This window comes from Erpetoichthys calabaricus, chromosome 1, assembly GCF_900747795.2.
Source record: "Erpetoichthys calabaricus chromosome 1, fErpCal1.3, whole genome shotgun sequence".
Taxonomy (NCBI): Eukaryota; Metazoa; Chordata; class Cladistia; order Polypteriformes; family Polypteridae; genus Erpetoichthys; species Erpetoichthys calabaricus.
In genome coordinates this window covers 280,163,010-280,184,471 of record NC_041394.2, presented here as the reverse complement: position 1 = coordinate 280,184,471, position 21,462 = coordinate 280,163,010, and the positions used below count along the sequence as shown (strand labels likewise).

Sequence of the window (21,462 nt, the reverse complement as noted above, 5' to 3'; positions counted from 1 at the left end):
ACCCGGACACAGACAGGCAGACACGTTGTAATCACCCCACACACATTTATTGAGGCGTACCATATTTACAAATCACTCACAGACCCCCAATACCCCACAGTCCAGGCCAACACAATGCCTTCTCTCTCTCTGTGTCTTCAGACCGCATCCTTCTCTCCTCCAGAAACCTTGTCCTTCTTCCACCCGACTCAAGTCCATCTCTGAAGGGAGGTGGCCCCTTTAAATAAGCACCCGGATGTGCTCCAGGTGTGTTCCCAGCAATCTCCCACCGACACGCCCCAGTTTGGCAGAAGTGCCGGCTGTCTCCCCGGAAGCACTCCGGGTGTCCCTGTTCCTCTTCCCCCCAGCACTTCCTGGTGTGGTGGAAGTGCTGAGGTCCAGGGTCCTCCAGGTATTGGGGTCCCCCTGGCGGTGACCACGGGCACCTACAGGGTCGAGCTTCCCAGCTCTGTACCCTCAGCCCCCAGGGCGGTTGCCCCCTCGAAGTCTGGAGGAGACACAAGCCCTCCTCCGATTTTCTCGGGCATCCCGACTGGGTACCACCCCCATCCAGGTACCACTATATATATATATATATATATATATATATATATATATATATATATATATATATACTGTATATATATATCTGTATATATATATATATATATATATATATATATATATATATATATATATATATATGGTTGAAATAGTTTACTGTCAAATAAATGCAAAGAGTACGCGACACGTGTTTCGCCCTCATTCTGGGCTCATCAGGCGTACACACTCCACTGCACTCTCTCTCGGGAATTGAACCTCGGACGTCAGCGCCAGAGGCGATGCCCCTAACGTTGCAGACTACGAATGCCGTGAATGTAATTACCCTGATCTACATGCTGTCAAATAAACGAACCACACGCCGTGGCGCAATGTTAGGGGCATCGCCTCTGGCGCTGACGTCCGAGGTTCGATTCCCGAGAGGGAGTGCAGTGGAGTGTGTACGCCTGATGAGCCCAGAATGAGGGCGAAACACGTGTCGCGTAGTCAGGTTAGACAGCATGCACTGGTACAGTGCATTGCCACACCCACCACACGACAAAACAGCTTGGGATCCTGGTTGGCAGCCCCCCCAGGCATACACACGGTCCAGTCACACCCTCCAGAAATGACCATCTATCTGCTGCAGCCAGGTGTTACTTGGGTGTCCCCTTGGCCTGGTCCAGCTGCTTGGGTCCTCAAAAGTGATGATCCTGCGAGGCAGATCACCCTCGGGGAACTGCAGTACATGCCCATAGTGCCGTAACTGATACTCCCTCACAATGCAGATAATGTGCCTCCACTTCAACATATCCCAGAGGAGCTGACCAAGCAGAAAAACATATTACAGTATATACTCTGACTAGTGAGGGTTAACGTAAAGAATAATTTACACAAAGTCAAACCAGCAATACCCAAGGATTCTCCAATGAGACACAGTAACGAAGGAGGACGCTACTGAAGGATAAATAAATTGCACAAACATCTCACCAATGTTCTTCAAATAGAGACACATAGAATAAAGTATGAATTACTGTGGTATTCTTCAGGTACCTTCATAACTTGATTTGATGTTTTTTTAAAAGAGTTTGGTGAACAGAGATTGATGAGCAATGTTCGACTGAATGATAAGTTCTAGTAATAATTGTTCGAATGTTTTAAAATATTCACACACAGAATACATAAATAATAAATGTTTACTAAATAATATATCATCTTGGAGCATCCCAAGAAAGCTCAACAACCAAAAGCTATTGTTAGTGTGTAATTAACATTCAGTTAGTATTCTTTCTTAATACATTTATAAATGATTTTCAAAAGTTGCCATTTTTAAGTGGTGAAAGCATATAAGCAAATTTGAGATTCGAAAACTAGATAGTAATGGTTGGAATGAAAGTTTTCAAGGCTAAAATGTGTTATCTGCTTTAAATGTTAAACGTAGTTTTAAATATGAGTTTTCTTGTATGAGTAAAAAATCGGAATTCAAAATACCTGTAATGGCATGTAAATTATTCTTTGCATTAACCCTCACTAGTCGAGTATATAATATGTTTTTTTCTGCTTGGTCAGCTCCTCTGGGATATGTTGAAGCGGACACGGACTCAGTTGTCAAGTGTAATTTATACTATATTTGCAACTGATACTCCCTTCACCATCTGTAGCCCTATTTGCAGCAACTTTAAAGAGCTGAACGGCTCATTTTACGCTCCTGTGCAGCTCAGCAAAACTTGAGCTACTTTCTAGTGTACTTGTGTATAGTCATAAAAATGTGACGTGTAGTTTATATCTCAGCTGAAAACAAGCATTTCGGTACCGTCGCCCCTGTCATGAGAGCACAGGAAAACAGGCTGAAATCGCAACAGACGGTAAATCATCAGAGGCAAGTGGCGCGGAGGAAGAATGTGACAACGGCGACGTTTATTCGCCCAGTGTGACAGAACACGACCTCGGTCCTGTGCCTGTTCCAGTTAGCTGGGTTTATTTACAAGCATGTTACATTAATTTATCAACATGAAAAAGCCGCCAGGAAATGCGTCGTTTTAAAACAGGTTGTAAAATGCCTATCACCGCAGTTTATTCTAGTAATTTCTTTTACCTTGTCGGATGTAGCGGCGGCCGCTGATGCGCAAACAGCTCCCGGACTCGCCATGATGAATGTGCAGCGCAAGCTGGGAGTCCGACAGCCTGCACGGGATTAAAGGGCTTTATATGGGAAGGGAAAAATAATCACCCAAATGCAAATCGAGGGCACACACCCGCAATGACCGACAATAAACAAAGGACGGCACTAAATTAAGCAAACATGATGCTGTGCGCATCTGTGCATATGCATTAGATAGATCTGCATATGGGACCTTCACAGAAATGTGTTTTATTCTAAATGTTACGACAGCTACCTGCATATTGGGCTGCTTGACACATGTCTTTCTGAAAATACTGTGGAAAAACCTGGCATCAATATTTTCTAGGTTTTAAACTAACCAATAATTGAAAACGTTTGCAGACTGAATAATCTGGACTATATTATGCTAACAAAATGTAAACTGTAATAATGTTATGTATTTATATTAATTTGATCTTCTTCGTGCTTTAACTGAACGTATAAAATTTTAAAAGACGGAAGGGATCGGTCAGAAATGAATCCCATGTCTCTGGATCAAGCTGCTGCTCATAACTCAAAACTTTTAAGTACCTGGCCAGCAAAAAATGAAACGCTTAAGCACAGAAGGAGTAATCTATGTACTATCTTGTGCATGATTTATTAATTAATTTATTTATTTAAACTTAAAATCCCCTGCCCTGGATAAGCGAAAATGAATGGATGAACTCATTAAAAACACTGGTTCTAAAATGATACTTTACTGCCAATATTCATTCATCTATCATCTATCTATTATCTGATATAGGCCTACTGTACCTAAACCAGTTCAGTGCCGCGGGAGGTGGAGCCTATCCTGCATGAATAAAATGTCTTTTAAAGGCTAATTCTCACAAATCAACTGGCGTAAAGAATTTGGCATTAGACATTTACTTATTTGGCTGTTGCCTTTATCCAAGGTGACTTGGAGCATTTATGGTACAATTGGTCATATTTCTTGTGGTTTTCCAGTTTGAGCGAAGGCAGATCATGTGACTTGCTCATGGTCTCACAATGTCAGTAGCAAGATTTGAACCCACAACCTCAGTGTTTAAAGTCCAATGCCTTAACTACTACACAACGCTGGCTGCATTAGTGTCATTCACTAGCACTGCCCTTCTATCCAAACTTATTTTGAAATTGTTTACTCGTCTTCAGAGTTTCATGAATTTGGAGATTATCCCAATAGCAAGAAACATAAAACAGTGATTAACCGGAAGGGATGACATTCCTTTACTTAGCAAATTCTCACATACACATAAATCTATGCCAAATTAATTTAAAGCTTCCAATCAACCTAGCAGCTTGTCCTTCAGTGAAAGTGAAAGCAAGAGTCCCTGCCAAAACATCATACAAATACTGGGCGCTGAGCAAACTTCAAAGAAACCAGAGGTCAAGCCAGGAATGGAAATGCAGGTTACTGGATCAAAGAGCAAGCATTGCTACAGAGTTGCCCATCAACACTGGCATCAACATTATATTTTTTTCATAATTTAATCTATTTTATATAAAATCACCCTCCTCATTAATAATTTGAAGCAATTTTCAAATTTACAATTACACTACAGTTAAAACAATGCAAAAAAGATAAAACACAATATGGCTAATATGACATAATGAAATATGATACAGATGACGTGATATTCTACATTTTTGATAGCATTGCCTTACAGTATGGCTGACCTGAATGATTCCTTCTAACTATTAAAACAGTTTTGCATGTAATCCTTATTACACCATTCTGTAAAGTCAGTCCTAGAGGACCACAATGGCTGCAGGTTTTTGTTCAACCCAATTTCTTAATTAGCATTTAGTTATTACTGTTAAAGCACTTATTGCTCAAGAAACATTTTTATGCTTCGTTTTAGCTGTCTCACTTGTTGAGAGTTCCCACCTTTAACTTAGTATTTTAATGATAAACAGCTGCTTTTACTGTTTAAATTGCTCCTTATTAGCAGTAAGATGCAAAGGACAAGGGCCGCAGCCATTCATCTAACTTGTTTCCATTTGCACCTGTGTGGATTCATTGTGAACTATCTGGTTTCGTAAAAATTTTCACAGTAAACTAAAGAGACAAAAGTGCAGGACTAAGAATTACTCATCTACTTCAGGTCACAAATCATTTGGAATTGGAAAGGAAAAATAATCTGCAATATAAGAACGACCGGACATGGCAGAATGAAAACTCTAACATGCCATAAAACAGAATAAGATCAGGTTTTGGCAAGGACTGGTTTCTTAGGAGCTGGAAAATGTGCAGCCACAATGGCCCTCTAGGACTGACTTTGTAGACCCCTGTCTTGCAAGATAAAGAAACATAGCTGATAGGCACTAAATTGTTAACCAATTATACTTAAACAAATAATATAGTTAAACAAATTTCCATGGTGTCTATTATTTAAAAATCATAAGATTAAAATTTTAGTAATATGATTAATTACATCAAAGCATAATAATAATTCCTTCTTTTAATTTTCAGTAGCAGTGATTAATTGAGGTGGTAGTGCTGCTGCTGTGCAACAAGAAGATGAGGCTTTACGCCTTGGGCCCTCTCTGCATGGAGTTTGGATGTTCTCTCTATGTCTGCATGGGTTTCCTCTAGGTGCTCCAGATTCCTCTCACAGTCCAAAGACATGCTGGTCAGGTTGATTTGTTGATTTTAAATTGGGCTTAGTCTGTGTGTGTGTGTCTGTGTGTGTGTGTGTGAGAGAGAGAGAGAGATTACCATGTGGAAAGTTAGTATCCAGTCCAAGTGTTATTCCTGCCTTGCATAAAATGCTTGCTGAGGTAGGCCCCAGCATCCCACCCAGACCCCAGAGCATCATTGCTCAAGATAAAAAATGAATAGATGGAAACATTAAAAGAGTTGGTATTATTCAGCAATGTTCACATTTTCAGTTACTTTTTTAATTCAGTGATTTGTTATATTGCATCTTTTTTTGTGACAATACAGTACAAAACAAAATACAGTACAATATACTGTATTTTTTTACAATAGTTCCTTAGCACCACATGGCTTGTATTACAATAATACTTTTTAAATGCAATGCTTTTTAAATGACTTAATGATTATGTTGATAAACCTTAAAATTTTGAAAGATATTTAAACTATTTTATTTTAAAAAATCTGTAAAACGTGTTCCTGGAGACTTGGAATTACAATACAATTACATCCAAAAGTACTCGTAAATGTATACCTCTGTACTTTTCATATTACTGTAAATTACTGTGCACTATGAAGAATAGGCATGTATTTCTTTTATTGTTATGAATAAGCAGTGCCCTATTTAGGCTGCAGCAGTTAGATAACAGATTGTACTGTACTGTTACGCTGTGCCGAGCCAGTGTCTCGGACTTACGGGACAGTGGCACGCACGCACAAGACAGTAGTGCGCCCTTACTGGCCAGCGTCTCGGTTCTACAGGCCAATGCCATGCCTTGCATCACAGGTTACTGAGGTGCCCTCACACACTCCAGAGCACGCCGGGCTGAGGAGCGGTATGGATCCCTTAATCACACAGGACACTCATTACAGTTGTTAGGAGCCATTACGCAAGTGCGTGTAACACATTTTTTATTTCTTCTTCTTCTGAATTTAAACAACATTACACCACAATACGCAATGTTTGAATTATAGGTATGAAAATAACGATCATCCTAAAGACTAATAATAATAGGCACTTCTCGTTATTGAGGAGGAATAATATATATGTTTATATTTTTTATTTTATTAAATGATTTTATTTATTTAAAAAAGTACCATAGTATACAATCAAACCGACAGAATTTATACACCAACTAATCTCTAAATTAATCTAGAAAAAAAGAGAACATTTCAAATATAAAAGAAGACAGAGATGAAACAAAACCTAACAACGAAAAGAAAAATTCAATCCCCACCCAAGAGGAAGTGAGGATAGCCGAGCAGTGGAAAAATAATATTTTCCGCTATATGAATGTTTATCCTACGATGTTTTAAATTAAGTCTTGACATTTTTTAAAGAAGATTTGGACAGATCCTCTAAACAAGAATTTAATTTTTTTTCCAATTTCAAATAATATACAACATCAGCTTCTCAGTTATACAGAGTGAGTTCTTCCAGTTAAGCAAGATAATTCTACATACTAGTAGTGTGGTGTAGGCTGGTACAATCCATTTGTCCCCATCCACTGTAAGCCCATCTGGGAGTCCTCCAAATATACTGTAGGTGATAATGGGTTAGAAATGATAGTGAACCCAATGCTACCTGATAAATATTTAAAGATTTTTGTCCAAAGTTATGTTAATTTGATGCATTCTCTAGTAATGCTGGAGCTTGATGGCAACACCATTGGATCTTGCACTGGATACATTTTGGACAGTTTTAAACAAGATAAGTGTGATCAATGAAAGATTTAAAGTTGAATTACTAAGTGCTTGGCACATATAAAGTTAATATTCTATGTATGGCTGAGTTTCACTCCATTTCCGAGGTGTTAATTGAAAAGTCATATTTTGTTTTGATAGAGTGCTATGTGCCTCTGCTTTCCCCTTTTGTACTCTTTATTGTAGACTTTACCAGAATGCCTCAAATCCCATAGTGTTACCAAGGCAAAATAGTCCTTCATAAAAATAATTTTTAGATAAAGCACTACACAGCGGTTATATGTAAAGGCTATAAGACTGAGAGCAGAAACATTCATTCATAAAGAGGAGCATATTCTTTAAATACCGTGTATTTGGAAGCAAACTGAAAAGCTAAAAAGGGGCCTTGTGTTAGGAAAACAGTCATCTAGGTATATTAATATTAATATATTAATCAGATCACTAGGACAGCATTTTTTCACTTAAGAAACATAGCAAAAGTTAGACCTCTTATATCATTGAAAGATGCTGAGAAATTAGTTCATGCGTTTGTTTTCAGTCGACTAGATTACTGTAACGCACTCCTCTCAGGACTACCCAAAAAAGACATAAACTGTTTGCAACTAGTGCAGAATGCAGCTGCTAGAATCCTAACCAGGAAAATAAAATCTGAGGACATTTCTCCAGTTTTGACACTGGTTACCTGTGTCATTCAGGATTGACTTTAAAATTCTGCTTAAGGTTTATAAAGCCTTAAATAATCTTGCCCCATCTTATATATCGGAATGTCTGACATCTTATATTCCAAATCGTAACCTTAGATCCTCAACTAAGTGTCTCCTTAGAATTCCAAGAGCAAAACTTAAAAGAAGTGGTGAGGTGGCCTTCTGCTGTTATGCACCTAAAATCTAGAATAGCCTGCCAATAGGAATTAGCCAGGCTAATACAGTGGAGCACTTTTAAAAACTGCTGAAAACACATTATTTTAACATGGCCTTCTCATAACTTCACTGTAAATTAAATCCTGATACTCTGTATATCCAATTCATTATAATAACTATTCATGGTGGCTCTAAAATCTGTACTAACCCCTACTCTCTCTTCTGTTTTCTTTTCCGGTGTCCTTTTGGCGGTGGCTTGCACCACCATCTACTCAACGCACCGTGATGTTCCAACAGTGATGGATTAAAAGCCAGAAGTCTGCATGACCATCATCATCAAGTCCTTCCGTGAGAACCCTAAATACAAAGAAGACTATTTCATTTATGTTAGGTAGAATGCCCAGAGGGGACTGGGCGGTCTCGTGGCCTGGAACCCCTGCAGATTTTATTTTTTCTGTCCCCCCTGGCCATCGGACCTTACTCTTTGTCTATGTTAACTAATGTTGTCTTATTTTAATTTCTTATTTTGTCATTTATTTTTCTTTTCTTCATTATGTAAAGCACCTTGAGCTACTTTTTTTGTATGAAAATGTGCTAAATAAATAAATGTTGTTGTTGTTGTTGTAGGCAGGCAATCGAGACAAAGGGAAAATAATTATAAATAAAGACAAGCAGTCAAGGCAGGAGAATATTACAGGTATTAAGTAACTGCTATGGTTAATTTAAATCAATATTTATTTTTTAATAAGAAAGAGTTGATAAATTTACTAATACCAGTTTTGATTATGAGGCCAATAAGTTCTGTTTGATGTTGGAGCTTTTGTAGGGTGGCTTGGATGAGTCAGTCCTTCTTGATTTGAGGTAGAGCGAGGTGGGTCACAGCCAGACATAGGCACAAGTAAAGGATGCATTCTGATCTAATGCATCAACCCCATAATTGGAGACGTCAAACCTTTTTTAGGACGTTGCAGAACTGGATGGGACTTTGAAACTCTGAGGTGTTAGGCAGGTATGTGGTGGACTTAGTCTGTAGAGGTACTGAAGTGCAGGTTTGCTCTGGGAGAAGCCACTGTTGTATGGTGTATTGTCCTATGGTTCCACAGGTGGGGGAATTCCCTGGAAGGGTGCCTAGGCCCTTGGACTGAGTGGGGATAAATCTAGATGTCATTGTCCATGTTGGAACGAATAACATAAATAAAGGTTGGCTATCAGTTCTGCAGTCAAAATTTAAAGAGTTACATGCCAAGCTGAGGTACAGAATTGAGAAGGTAGACTTCTCTGAAGGTCTTCCTGTGCCGGACAGCCATCCAGGTAAGACTGAAGACATTAAAAACATGGCTCAGGCTTTGGAGTAGGATAAAAAGGTATAGGTTTAGGGACACTGGGATTCTTTCAGGAAAAGATAACACTTGTTCTGCTGTGATAGCGTATATTTCATTGAAGGGGTACCAATATAATGAAGAAGCAAATGAGTTGCTTAGACAAAGATTGGAGACCAGGGAGTCTATGAACAGGCCAGGTTTACAATTTCACATAAAGGGATGAACAGTGGTGGAATAACACATACGCATAGTAACTTCATTTCTAGCCCCCATGGTTAACATGCTAAAATAAAATAAGTAACTAATCAAAAAATGTTTGCTTAAATGCTGGAAATATCAAAAATAAAACAAGCAAGCTTGAGTTCAGTGTACCCGAGCATAATTATGACAATTATAGCAAGAACTAAAACCAAGCTCAATAATAAAGATGGAGATGAGTATAACAATGACAATTACACATTATTTAGGAAAGAGAGTTACCATTTATGTAAAATAGATTTTGAAGTCTTCTTCAAATAGATGGTGAGCCACTGTTTGCTGAATGTGTTTGTATTTTATTAGAAAGCATTAAGGATAGGGGCTCAGTATTAAATGAGACAGTATTTTGAATATGAATCTTTTTAATAATATTAAAATGGCAAGTTTAGGGGGGAATGTTATAATCTTGGAAGTTTGTTAAACTTACAAAAAGAGAAGTACATCTGCAGGAGTTTTCAGACATAATCAGTAACTCTTTTTTGATGAGGAGGGCAGTTTGTCCAGATTTCGTATTTTGTAATAACTAGGATATAATTCAGGGTGTAGAGAGTACTGAACCACTGTGGTCAAGTGACCATAATATAATATATTTCACAGTGTTTTTAGTTTCACAAATTCAAAAATTAAAACTAAAACCTAACATGCAGCATGGGTAAATTAATGAAAGTAATTTCTAAGAAACAGATTGAGCATCACATATTAAGAACAAGTTTTACTGAACAGTCAACATGGGGACAAATGGAGAAGGTTCAGTTTCATTAATATTCTTGAATTCCATTAGGAAGCAGCAAAAGCAAATGATCAGGGATGAGCATACAAAACAATTTATGTTGATTTTTAGAATTTGTTTATAAGGTAAAAGCAACATCTTATGATAAAGTATAAGTGAAAGTTATCTGATGTAAAAAAAATAAATTTGAATGTTCAACAGGAGGTCTGAATTTTGACATTACACCTAATGAGTCGGGCCTAGTAGTTGTAGTGTACTCACTTGTATCTACATCCAGGCATTGTGAAAAAGTCACAAAGAAGGGATGGAATGTAGAAATCAGAGGTGGTTATACATGTACCTCTTCTGGAGTTCTGCACAGTTTTGGAGTCCAAGTAAAGAAAAACACATAGCAACGTTAATAGGACCTTCACAGAACACTGACTTGGCTGATTCCAGGTAGAGGCTATGACCTACAGTATGAGGAAAGACTGAAGGAGTGTATGAGGTCATATGATTGACGTTCCCTTTTAAATTGTGAAAGGGATTACTATAGTAAAATGTAATATTGAATTTAGTAGACAATACTGAGTTGATACAACTTAATTTTTATAAACTTGTTAATAACACTCATCTTAAATAAGTCATGTGTACTTTTAGGTGTAAAAGCTTAAGTAAATTAATGTCCTTTAGCTGAATTAACTTAATAATAGTAAGTATGTAAACACTGTGGCAGTGGGGGGCGGAATTTCAGTCCACTTTACACAAGACAACAGATTAGAGGATTTTTTTTCATACACTGTACTCTTACTCTTGGTTTGGTAGCTGATTGAGTTATAATAATCGTATAATAAAAATTATCAAGTAGTTTGTGTTTATTGGTTGATGTACAGTATGAGTTATTGTAATAAATTGAAATATAACCCATTTTAGAAAAATAAACAAAAAAATTAAATAATAATATTGTCTCAATGAATAAAAAAAAAGATAAAAGAACAATAAAGTAGTAAGTTATGGTGAAGTACATCATCAGAATTTATTTAAAAAGCTCGGGCATGCGCAGAGAACTGCTCAACTATACTTGGCGCGTTTTACGGCAGTCATTTTGTGGACATGCCATAACAAGTTTAAGTGCAGCCAGACGTCATCTCGTTGTGCTCTGTGTTGTTGGCATACCGGTGACTGTGGTACTTGGCACAATAATTTGGTGAGTACCTTTCTTTTCATCCTTTTTCACACTGTTTTACTTTTGTTAATGAGCGCCAGTCTATTGTGCTTGCACGGGACAGAACTTGTGCTAAACTCTGCCACAGCCTTTGTCCATTATCGCAGAAAGTCGGATGCTTTTCCTTTTTTGCTTTGCTTCTTGTCCATTGACACCATTCCTTAATTTGGAATGAGAACAGGAAAGTGTTAAACTCACCCACAATCGCGTTGTGAATGAAAAAGTGCGTTTATATATTTGTCTTAATGTATATGTTTGTAGAGTTGCGTGGAGCGAATGTAACGTGCAGAACATTAAGTGATTTAGTAGCTGGCTTGCAATAATTTTCTCAGTTGTCTAGTCAGGGAGGGGAATAAATTTTAAATTTTTACTGTTAGCTGCGCTGGATCCCTGATAACCTGCATTTGAAAGTCGCACGCATTCAGCGTCCACTGTCGACGTCATGCTAAGTAGCGCATGTTGAACATAACCTGCTTTAGTAACATGGGACATGATTCTCAAACATTGTGGCAAACCGCTTTGTTATCTAATCTAATCATACTCATTTGTATAATTATTTTTAGGACAGTTTGTATAAGTTACAGGCAAAATAATAGTTACATTTATTAAAGTGTTAAATTAGACTGATAGTTTATTATAAACGTTGGAATTACCAGAACTATTACAGTGGAACCTCGGTTCATGAACGTCTCGGTAGACGTACAAATCGGTTTGCGACCAAAAAGTTCGCCAAACTTTTGCCTCGGTTCACGACCACACACTCGGTATACGAACAAGCCAGTTTCCCTTTCGGTTTCTGCGCGCCGATGATTTCCGCACGTGTTGCATTGTTCTCGGTCAGACGTGCGTGCTTGCAAATGCGTGCGTGCTTTCACTGTGAACTCTTTCTGCTCTATTTCATTTCCCTTCCGGTTTGTATGCGCCGATTACTGTATTGAAGCACGTGTTCAGCCTCTCCCTGTTCATTGTTCTCATTCAGATGTGCGTGCTTTACCTGTGAACTCTTTGTGCTCTACAGTATTTTGTGTGCTTTTGCAGTTGACCATGGCTTCTAAGCACTGTAACCTCCTCTCCACCCAGTTCCTCCTCACTTCATGCCAGAACTCGACTCATGCAAGGTTATTTTTCTTAGTGGTTTATGGTTAGTTTTTGTATTACGGATTTTTCAAATGTTCATTTTTCGGTTCGTAGCGTGAATTGTTGCGATGTTACTTTTCTTGGTTGTTTATTAAGTTACGGATTTTTCAAATGTTCATTTTTTTCCCTGTGCTTACAACATTTAAAAAAAAAATTAATGGATCTAACATTCCCATTGCACCAACAAGAGATAGTGAGAAACGAGGCTGCTGTCCAGGACATGGCTGAACGTTGGCCAGCACCTGAGACAGGTAAGCTACTATTAAACTGAAAAGATCCTGAAAAGTTAAACTTTAAGGATAGATTTTACAGCTCTTTGAAGCAAAAAAATAATCTCAGAAGTTTATCAAATTGTTAATATTTTATTGCCCTGAATACGTTTTAAATCAGTGTTTAATTCCAGTTTGTATGAAGTCAATGCATCAGCCTTTTTTAAGTAGTATTTGAATATGAAAGAAATGTATCTTTTTTTGTCTTGTAAGCTTTTAATGTATTGCGAGTACAATTGTTATGAATGTAATTGATTACTTAAGGTTGTCTTCTTCTCCTTCTTCCCCTTTCTCTTTTTCAGGTATTTGCTGAGTTTAACAGAATTGCCAGTAAGAATCTTGAAGGAAATTTCTTTGAGGCTCTGGACCAATACACACCAAGCTTCATCCAACTGTTCAGTTGCAAAAAAGGAACTGTTGGAAAGAAACTGACAGAACTGAAGCAGCAAATTGACTTGATGGTGAGTGACTTATAACTCTATTTCATCATTGTTGTTCCTGTGTTGTTACTTCAAAGGTGTACCATGAAAAGTTACCCCCCCTGTCTGATTAAGATCATGTCATCAATCTTTTTTAAACCATATTGGCTGTATAATGTACAACTACCAACATTATGCCTGGACAAAGAGGGTAAAATAAATAATTAAGGTACTTGGCATGCAACTAAAACAACTTAAACTTTCATTACACTGGTATTACATTGTGTCAGCCCAGCTTTCATTGTTAAAGCATTGAGCTAACTACTTGTCCTCACAGGTGGCGCAGTGGTAGTGCTGCTGCTTTGCAGTAAGGAGACTGTGGAAGATTGTGGGTTCACTTCCCGGTTCCTCCCTGTGTGGATAGCGCTTTGAGTACTGAGAAAAGCGCTATATAAATGTAATTTATTATTATTATTAATTACTTGTGTTGTACCAGAGGTTCAGTAGTCACTTCCACTGTGAGCAGAAATGGTAAAACAACGGTCTGGTTGAAACTGGTGTCTTTAGTTCTGGGTGTCCAAGTGTATACTAGATGGTTCTGGAGTAAATTTCCTCAGATTACACACTCAGAAAGCAATATTTGAGACCACTATGAGGGGTCAGTATTGCCTCCATACCATTATTTTGAGATGGCTGATCACCCGAGTATCTTGGAACTAATAGAATTATTTTGTTTCTGTTGCTTCTCCATAGGACACCACAAAAGAAGAAGCCTTGGCCTCTCTGACAGTTGGTGTCTTGACTGTTATGATGTGAAGATGGCCCAAGTTCTCTGCCCATATCCACAGCCATTGTTCTTGAGGGAGGTATTGCCATGGATAATATCAAGAACTTTCCTCAGGCAGTTTGCCTGTTTGGGCTGACGTATGTGTTACACTTGGACTATCCAAAATGCAAGGCAAACACTCTGAAATTCATCCAAATAGTCATGCTGGGTCTGCGAGGCAAAAGCCTCCCACCAAAACTGTTAACACTTAAGAACAGTCTGTTAGTAAACTAGCCGTAGGCTCCTTTGTTCTGCAAGTTGCACTTTTCTCTAATAATTGTTCTGTGAGAAAACAGAAGAGGCTGAGTGCCTGTTTCTATATACCATTCGAAAGTTTTATTTTTATGAAAAAATGTACTTGCATTTTATAAGTAAATAGTTTATTTTTTTCTGAAATGTTGACTGTTTTGAGAAGATGGCATGAAACTTAACCATAATAAGGATACATCTCGTTAAAGCATTTGAGGTCCACATTGTGGTATTATGATTTCCTTAGAATTTTGTTTATTTTACTTGCAGTACTTGCAGTTACTTGCAGTACCTGATTACTTTAAGTCACTCATACCTTAAGTCTGCAATACATGTTTTAAGCACTTCAGCACTGGTTTTTAATAAATGTCTGGAGGTGCCTCATGTTCATATTTGATGTCAGAATGGGAAAACCTGTGCAGCTAGTTATTTAAACGTTTTGGAACTAGATTTTGCATTTCTAAAATAAATGTTAGCTGAAATAACTCAATGTGTGTTGTTAAGACGTTGTTTTAAATGGTCATTTAGTGTGAATATTGGTAAATGAAGTAGTAATATAGCTGGTACAGTAGAATTGTGACAAACTTAATGACTAGGACTATGAACAATTTGAATTAAATTATTTGCTTAAGTTAGGGCAACAGAGTTTTATCCTGTACACTGAGAATGAAAACAAGTTTACACAAAGCATTTTCTTTAATTTAAATATACTGGATAGCTTTAAGTCCTTTTAATTACATTATGTAATTACAGCATACTTAGATTTATTAAGTTATTTTAAGTTCTGCTAACTTAAATATTACAAGTTAATTGTACTTATCAAATTTTTAAAAATTTATTTTTTGAGGCAACGAGTTTGCTTACTTTTTTTTAAGTAAAGCCAACTTATTAGGTTTTACAGTGTAGTACAGTGGATTATTCAAGAAATGGAGACAGAAGGTAAACCATTAAGTGTAGATTTTGCATTAATATCAGAAAGTTGTTTATGCTTTTATTTTAAAAATGAAACAATACTGAGAATAAACTTCTGCAATGTTCAGATTCTTTTAATGACACCCCCTGAGGTTAGTTCAGGTACCGCTTTGTATTTGCACAAGATGTTAATTGCCAGTCTGTCATTATCCAACCTGTTATATCCTAACACAGGGGTCTGCTAAAGCCAATCCCAGCCAATACAGGGTGCAAGGCAGGAACAAATCCCGGGCAGGGTGCCAGCCCAACACAGGGCACACACACACACACACACACACCAAGTACACACTACGGACAATTTAGGATCGGCAATGCACCTAACGTGCATGTCTTTGGACTGTGGGAGGAAACCCACGCAGACAAAGGGAGAACATGCAAACTCCACTCAGGGAGGACCCAGGAAGCGAACCCTGGTCTCCTTACAACGGGGCAGATGTTAATTGTGATCTATAAAAAGATAATACAAAAACAGACACATCCACCAGAAAGCAATGACAATATAGCAAAGTGCAGTTTACATTTTCTCCCTACATTTTTATAAGTTAAAATTGCGGTATGATATTATTTTGCAATAGAATAGACACAAGTATTCATTTTGGCAATTATAAGCAAACTCCATTAAATCCATCCATCCATCCATTTTCCAACCCGCTGAATCCGAACACAGGGTCACGGGGGTCTGCTGGAGCCAATTCCAGCCAACACAGGGCACAAGGCAGGGAACCAATCCCGGGCAGGGTGCCAACCCACCGCAGACACACACAAACACACCCCACACACCAAGCACACACTAGGGCCAATTTAGAATCGCCAATCCACCTAACCAGCATGTCTTTGGACTGTGGGAGGAAACCGGAGCGCCCGGAGGAAACCCACGCAGACACGGGGAGAACATGCAAACTCCACGCAGGGAGGACCCGAGAAGCGAACCCAGGTCCCCAGGTCTCCCAACTGCGAGGCAGCAGCGCTACCCACTGCGCCACCGTGCCGCCCCTCCATTAAATCAGGATGCATAATTGCGTTATTAAAATGTGAGATTTCTTTACATCATCAACTATGAATTGCGTGTTTAACATATTTTTCTCTATGTGCTTCGGTCAAGTTGCGACAGTAAGGACATCGCAACGTATAATCTGCCTGAGAAAGTAAATTCGATTTCAACACACAAAACTCTCCGAAACATTAAAAAAAATCGTAACATCTAGAACAATTACAAAATAAAGCTCAGATCAAATTATTTTTTAATCGTTTAAACCAGGGGTAGGCAACGTCGGTCGTGGTGAGCCGCAGTATGTGCAGGTTTTTGTTCCAACCCAGTTCCTTAACGAGAACTCAATTATTGCTGATGAAGCACATATTGCTTAAGTGACATTTTGATGCTTCATTTTAGTGGTCTCGCTTGTTAAGGTTCTCCAACCTTAATTGCTTATTTCAATCTTAAACTGCTGCATTCAGTGTTTTAATTGCTCCTTATTAGCAATAAGATGTAAAAGACAAAGCAGCCAGCAGTTCTCCAGCTAGCTTTTTTCCAATTACATCTGTGTGTGTTCATCATGCACTGTTTGATTTAATAAAACACTTAATAGAAAAATGTGACAGACTGAAAATGGTCTGTTTTAGGCTTCAAATCATTTGGATGATATCCTTGGAAAGGAAAAAAATCTACGATATAAGAGCCATACATTGCACAGACTAACAAGCCATAAAATTAAATAAGGTCTGAGATTGGCAATGATTGGTTTCTAATTAAGCAATTGGGTTGGAATGAAAACCTGTAGCCACTGCGGCTCACCAGGACCGACGTTGCCTACCCTTGTTTTAAACGAATAAAACGGGCTAGAACCTACAGTAATTCGATAGTCTAAGAAAACCACGTAGTCGACTTGCAAGAGTTTCTTTCGTTAATCTCTATGTTGCATCACTATACCTGAGGTGCAGACTATTGTTCTGTAAAGGCGGGCCAGTGAAGGAAGGCCAAAGGTCTGCACCAAAAAACTGCCTATTGACGAGTGACGACGAGCCCTTGGTCAATCAGAGTGACGGGGATGGCGTGACACTGGCCCGTGAGAGTCTGGTATAGTTCTGTACAGTCAATGGTCGAACCCCTGTCGCTGCTACGCGACCACGGCATGTTGCAAAATTTGAAGACAATTGCTCTTTCTGCGGTCTTTAAACACTCACCTTTACTCACGCACAAAGTAAAAAAACACTCTTAAAGGGGGAGAAAATGTTGTAAAAGTGTCCTACTCGGCCCCTTTGGGAAAAAAAGAAAGTTGTATGGTAAAAATGACAATTTAATTAACTTCCTATACAGTAATTCAAACATTGCAAATATTGCGTATTGTTGTGTAATGCTGTTTAAATTCAGAAGAAGATGAAAAAAATGTGTTACATACAGTTGCGTAATGGCACCTATCGTACTGTGCGTCCTGTGCTATTAGGGGACCCATATTGCTCCTTCGCCCGGCGTGCTATGGAGTGTGAAGGCACCTCAGTAACCTGCAACAAGCCAAGGAATTGGCCCGTAGAATCGAGGCACTGGCCCGAGAGCGCGCGTTGCTGCCTTGTGCGAGCGTGCCACTCTCAGTACACTTAACGCTCTAACACAGTAGCCTATTACATGCACAAAGGCATGTTTTCACGTAAATAAATGCCGTGGTAGCAATTTTTCCGTCGTACGTTTACATTTACAAAATAACATCTGATTGTATATCATTTTGCGACCATTTTTCGTAATAATCGTACGAAGTAAAAAATCATTTACGTATCCATTCTATCATTTCATATCATAAATCATTTACTGTATCTCTGTGCAAAAGCACACGTCCGTCAGCTACACTGGTCTGAAGGCAAGAGCCGGCGCAGGAGGGGCTGTCAGCACATCGCAACGTAGACTCGCGCCTACCCACCAGCTGGTGCTAACATAGGCAGAAGTAATCGGATTTTAGTGGGGACCTTCATGCACACAGGGAGAACACTGCACCAAATAATACTTAAAACACAATAATAATGCAATCTGAAAGTCATGGTATGAATATTTACCATGTTATTTAATTTGTATTCCTATAAAGATAAAAGCGCACTCTCTCACTCTGTAGGCTATATATTATTCAGAAATTCATTGTATTTACCAGTTTGGCACACCATTTTACACATTTTTTTTCTTTTATCCTAGACAACATAAGTGTGCGTTAAAATAAACTGATTATGCATAATGCATAGATTATGTAACGCTTAGACCTGTCTCAGTTTCTCTTAGAGTGCCTAATAGGTTCAGTGTGGACTGAACTAGTGTTTAAGCTGAGACGTCACATATGCGGGCGGTTGAGGGAATCGACTGTGCATAAAAATTCCCTGCCATGGTGTCCGGTTGATTCTAGTTTCCACACACATGCGATCCTGTACTGATGATGCCCGCATCAAAGTCGATAAACGAATGAAGGGAATGTTAAAGTATATATATTCAGTCACCACCTTGAATCTCAAATGCTCGATGGCCTGCTGTATACCGTGCAATAAATATTTGAAGTGACATTCGTTGCACTAATAACAGCGAATGCACCAACGAATGACTGAAACCAAGCTTCAAATAACTTACAGACCCTTCTTTATAAATTGTGATGCTTGTTAGGAGGGCCACTACGGAAAGCATCAGAGACTCGGAAGAGCCAACTGTAATGTACATAAACCAGATGTCTTCTGAAAGGCGTTAAATATATATATCAGCCACGAACTGATCTCAAGGGCATTCACATTTCCAAAAATATTATATCTGTAACGCGTGCACAGTAACGTCAGTGGATGCATTACTGCATTCATACGTAATTACTTTTTTCTACGCCTTCATAAGGACCACATCCGTTCTTGAAATGCGTTCAATTCATATTTCAATGCATCCACTAGCTGAATGGTCTCAATTCTAAATGTAAGCAGTCAGTAGACGGCAAAATATAAATCAGATATTTACTTAAATAATGAGTACACTTTTATCATCAGGTTACATTAATAGTGAGTCCACTTGTCATTTAACCTGTATTTTAATTGAGCCACCGAGTGGAAGAATATAATTACACATCAAACCCTAAACTTTATTATAGGTTGTTACCTTCATTGTCGCGCTGTCTCTTTTTCAATTGATTGCCTTTTTCGTATTTTTATTTGTGTTTTCGTAGGAATTAAATGCTGTAAAATCGATCTGACAATTTGCATACAGCAGGTAGCGGTTCTGTGCAGTGCGGTCGGTTTGCGCGCATGTACTTCTGTTCACTTTCGTGTAATGCCGCCGATTACATCAGCAGACGCTTGGTTCTGCTCGCTCTAAAAATTACATAAACCGGGAATAAGTCCCGGCTAGAAGAAGGTGCTGGATTATGCCAACAGTTTTTTCCTCTGAAATCGAAATACAGCGGCTGCTTTTCTATGCCATTGCAAAAAGCGGAAAAAAAACCGGACTCGGTAACCCAAGCGATGCTCGTGCGTTTTTCAATTCTAGATCGCGCTGATGCCAGCCTCAGGAATGCAGCAGATGGACTTTTACGTGACATAAATCAGTTGTGGAGATGGCGAATATGACACACTTAACATCACAACAAAAAATATTCTATCACGGATCAGCGCTATATTGAGAAGCTATCATAGTTACACCAGTAATGTTATACTTGTTTTAAATTGTACATATGCACGAATTCAACTGGAATATTACGTGTAGTATAAGGAAATGTTAGTTATGGGTCGTCCTCCCCAGATAAATCAAGCCGCCATCAAATTTTCGCATTATGTTGCTTTGCTTCATGCGGCCTCCAGATGGTGTCAGCCTTCTATGCACGTGGCATGGTTTCTGTAAGTTTGCTCTTCTCACATTCACCCCGCTGCGGTGGGTTGGCACCCTGCCCGGGATTGGTTCCTGCCTTGTGCCCTGTGTTGGCTGGGATTGGCTCCAGCAGACCCCCGTGACCCTGTGTTCGGATTCAGCGGGTTGGAAAATGGATGGATGGACATTCACCCCGAGAATCTTCAGTACCTCCTATCTATCCCTTCAGTCATTCCACTCTTAAATTAATGACAATTTTAGGCTCTGGTATTTTTATTCTTCAGTTAAACGGTATGGCATAGCTCCCTCTATGTGCTATTAACTGCCCTGCTTTTTTCATATCAGCTTCATATTATCTTTGTACAAAACCGAAAACATGTCCAGTGCCTTCAAAAAAGTGTTTAGACCCCATTAACGTTTATGTTGCAGCCTTATGTTAAAATCATTTAAATACATTTTTTCCATATTAAGCAACATTCAATACTGCAGAATGACAAAAAAACAGGATTTTAGAATTTTATTAATAATAAAAAAACATGAAACATCACATCAACACAAGCATTCAGACCCTTTATACAGTAGTCAGTTGAAGCACCTTTGGCAGCAATTACAACCTAGAGTCTTCTTGGGCAAGACATGTCTAGCTTTGCAAACCTGGATTTGGGCATTTTCTGCTGTACTTCTCTGCAGATCCCTTCAAGCCCAGTCAGGTTGGATGAAGACTGTCAATAGACGACTATTTTCAAGTCTCTTCAGAAGTGTTCAGTTGGGTTCAGGTCTGGGCTTGTGCTGAGCTACTCAAGAACTTTCAGAGTTGACTCTAAGCTACTACAGTGTTGTCTCTGCTTTTGGACTAGGGTCATTATAATGTTCTTAGGTGAACATTTAGCCAAATCTGAGGTCTAGATTGTTCTAGTGCAGGTTTGAGTGAGCAGAGTGACCATCAGGTTCTTGGTCACCTCTCTTACCATAGCCCTACTCCCATGATTGCTCAGTTTGGGTGGGTGGCAGGTTCTAGGAAGAGTTGTGGTATTTTTAAACTTCTTCAATTTAAGAATTATGGAGGTGACTGTGCTTTTTGGAACCTTCTGTGCTACAGATTTTTTTTTAAGCTCTTCCCAGATCTGTGCCTTGATACATTTCTGTCCCTAAGCTCTGCAGGGAATTGGGTTGTTTTTTTTCTCTTATACATATTGTCACGGGCGGCATGGTGGCACAGTGGGTAGCGCTGCTGCCTCACAGTTGGGAGACCTGGGGACCTGGGTTTACTTCCCGGGTCCTCCCTGCGTGGAGTTTGCATGTTCTCCCCGTGTCTGCGTGGGTTTCCTCCCACAGTCCAAAGACATGCTGGTTAGGTGGATTGGTGATTCTAAATTGGCCGTAG

General features: G+C 38.9%; 1 protein-coding gene across 2 annotated transcripts in view; it reads right to left on the bottom strand.

The window, feature by feature from the left end:
• Nucleotides 1-19,555, bottom strand: part of bcat1 (branched chain amino-acid transaminase 1, cytosolic) — a 142,918-nt gene extending 123,363 nt beyond the window's left edge. Inside the window, exon 1 of one of the 2 annotated variants that reach the window (XM_051930133.1) lies at nucleotides 19,374-19,555. In XM_051930133.1, coding sequence (XP_051786093.1) covers nucleotides 19,374-19,379 — 6 coding nt within the window. In that variant the 5' untranslated portion in view covers nucleotides 19,380-19,555. Of the gene's footprint in view, nucleotides 1-2,614; nucleotides 2,723-19,373 lie in introns of those variants that run through there. The other variant, XM_028815684.2, reaches the window with a different exon arrangement.
• Nucleotides 19,556-21,462: the final 1,907 nt, after the last annotated feature.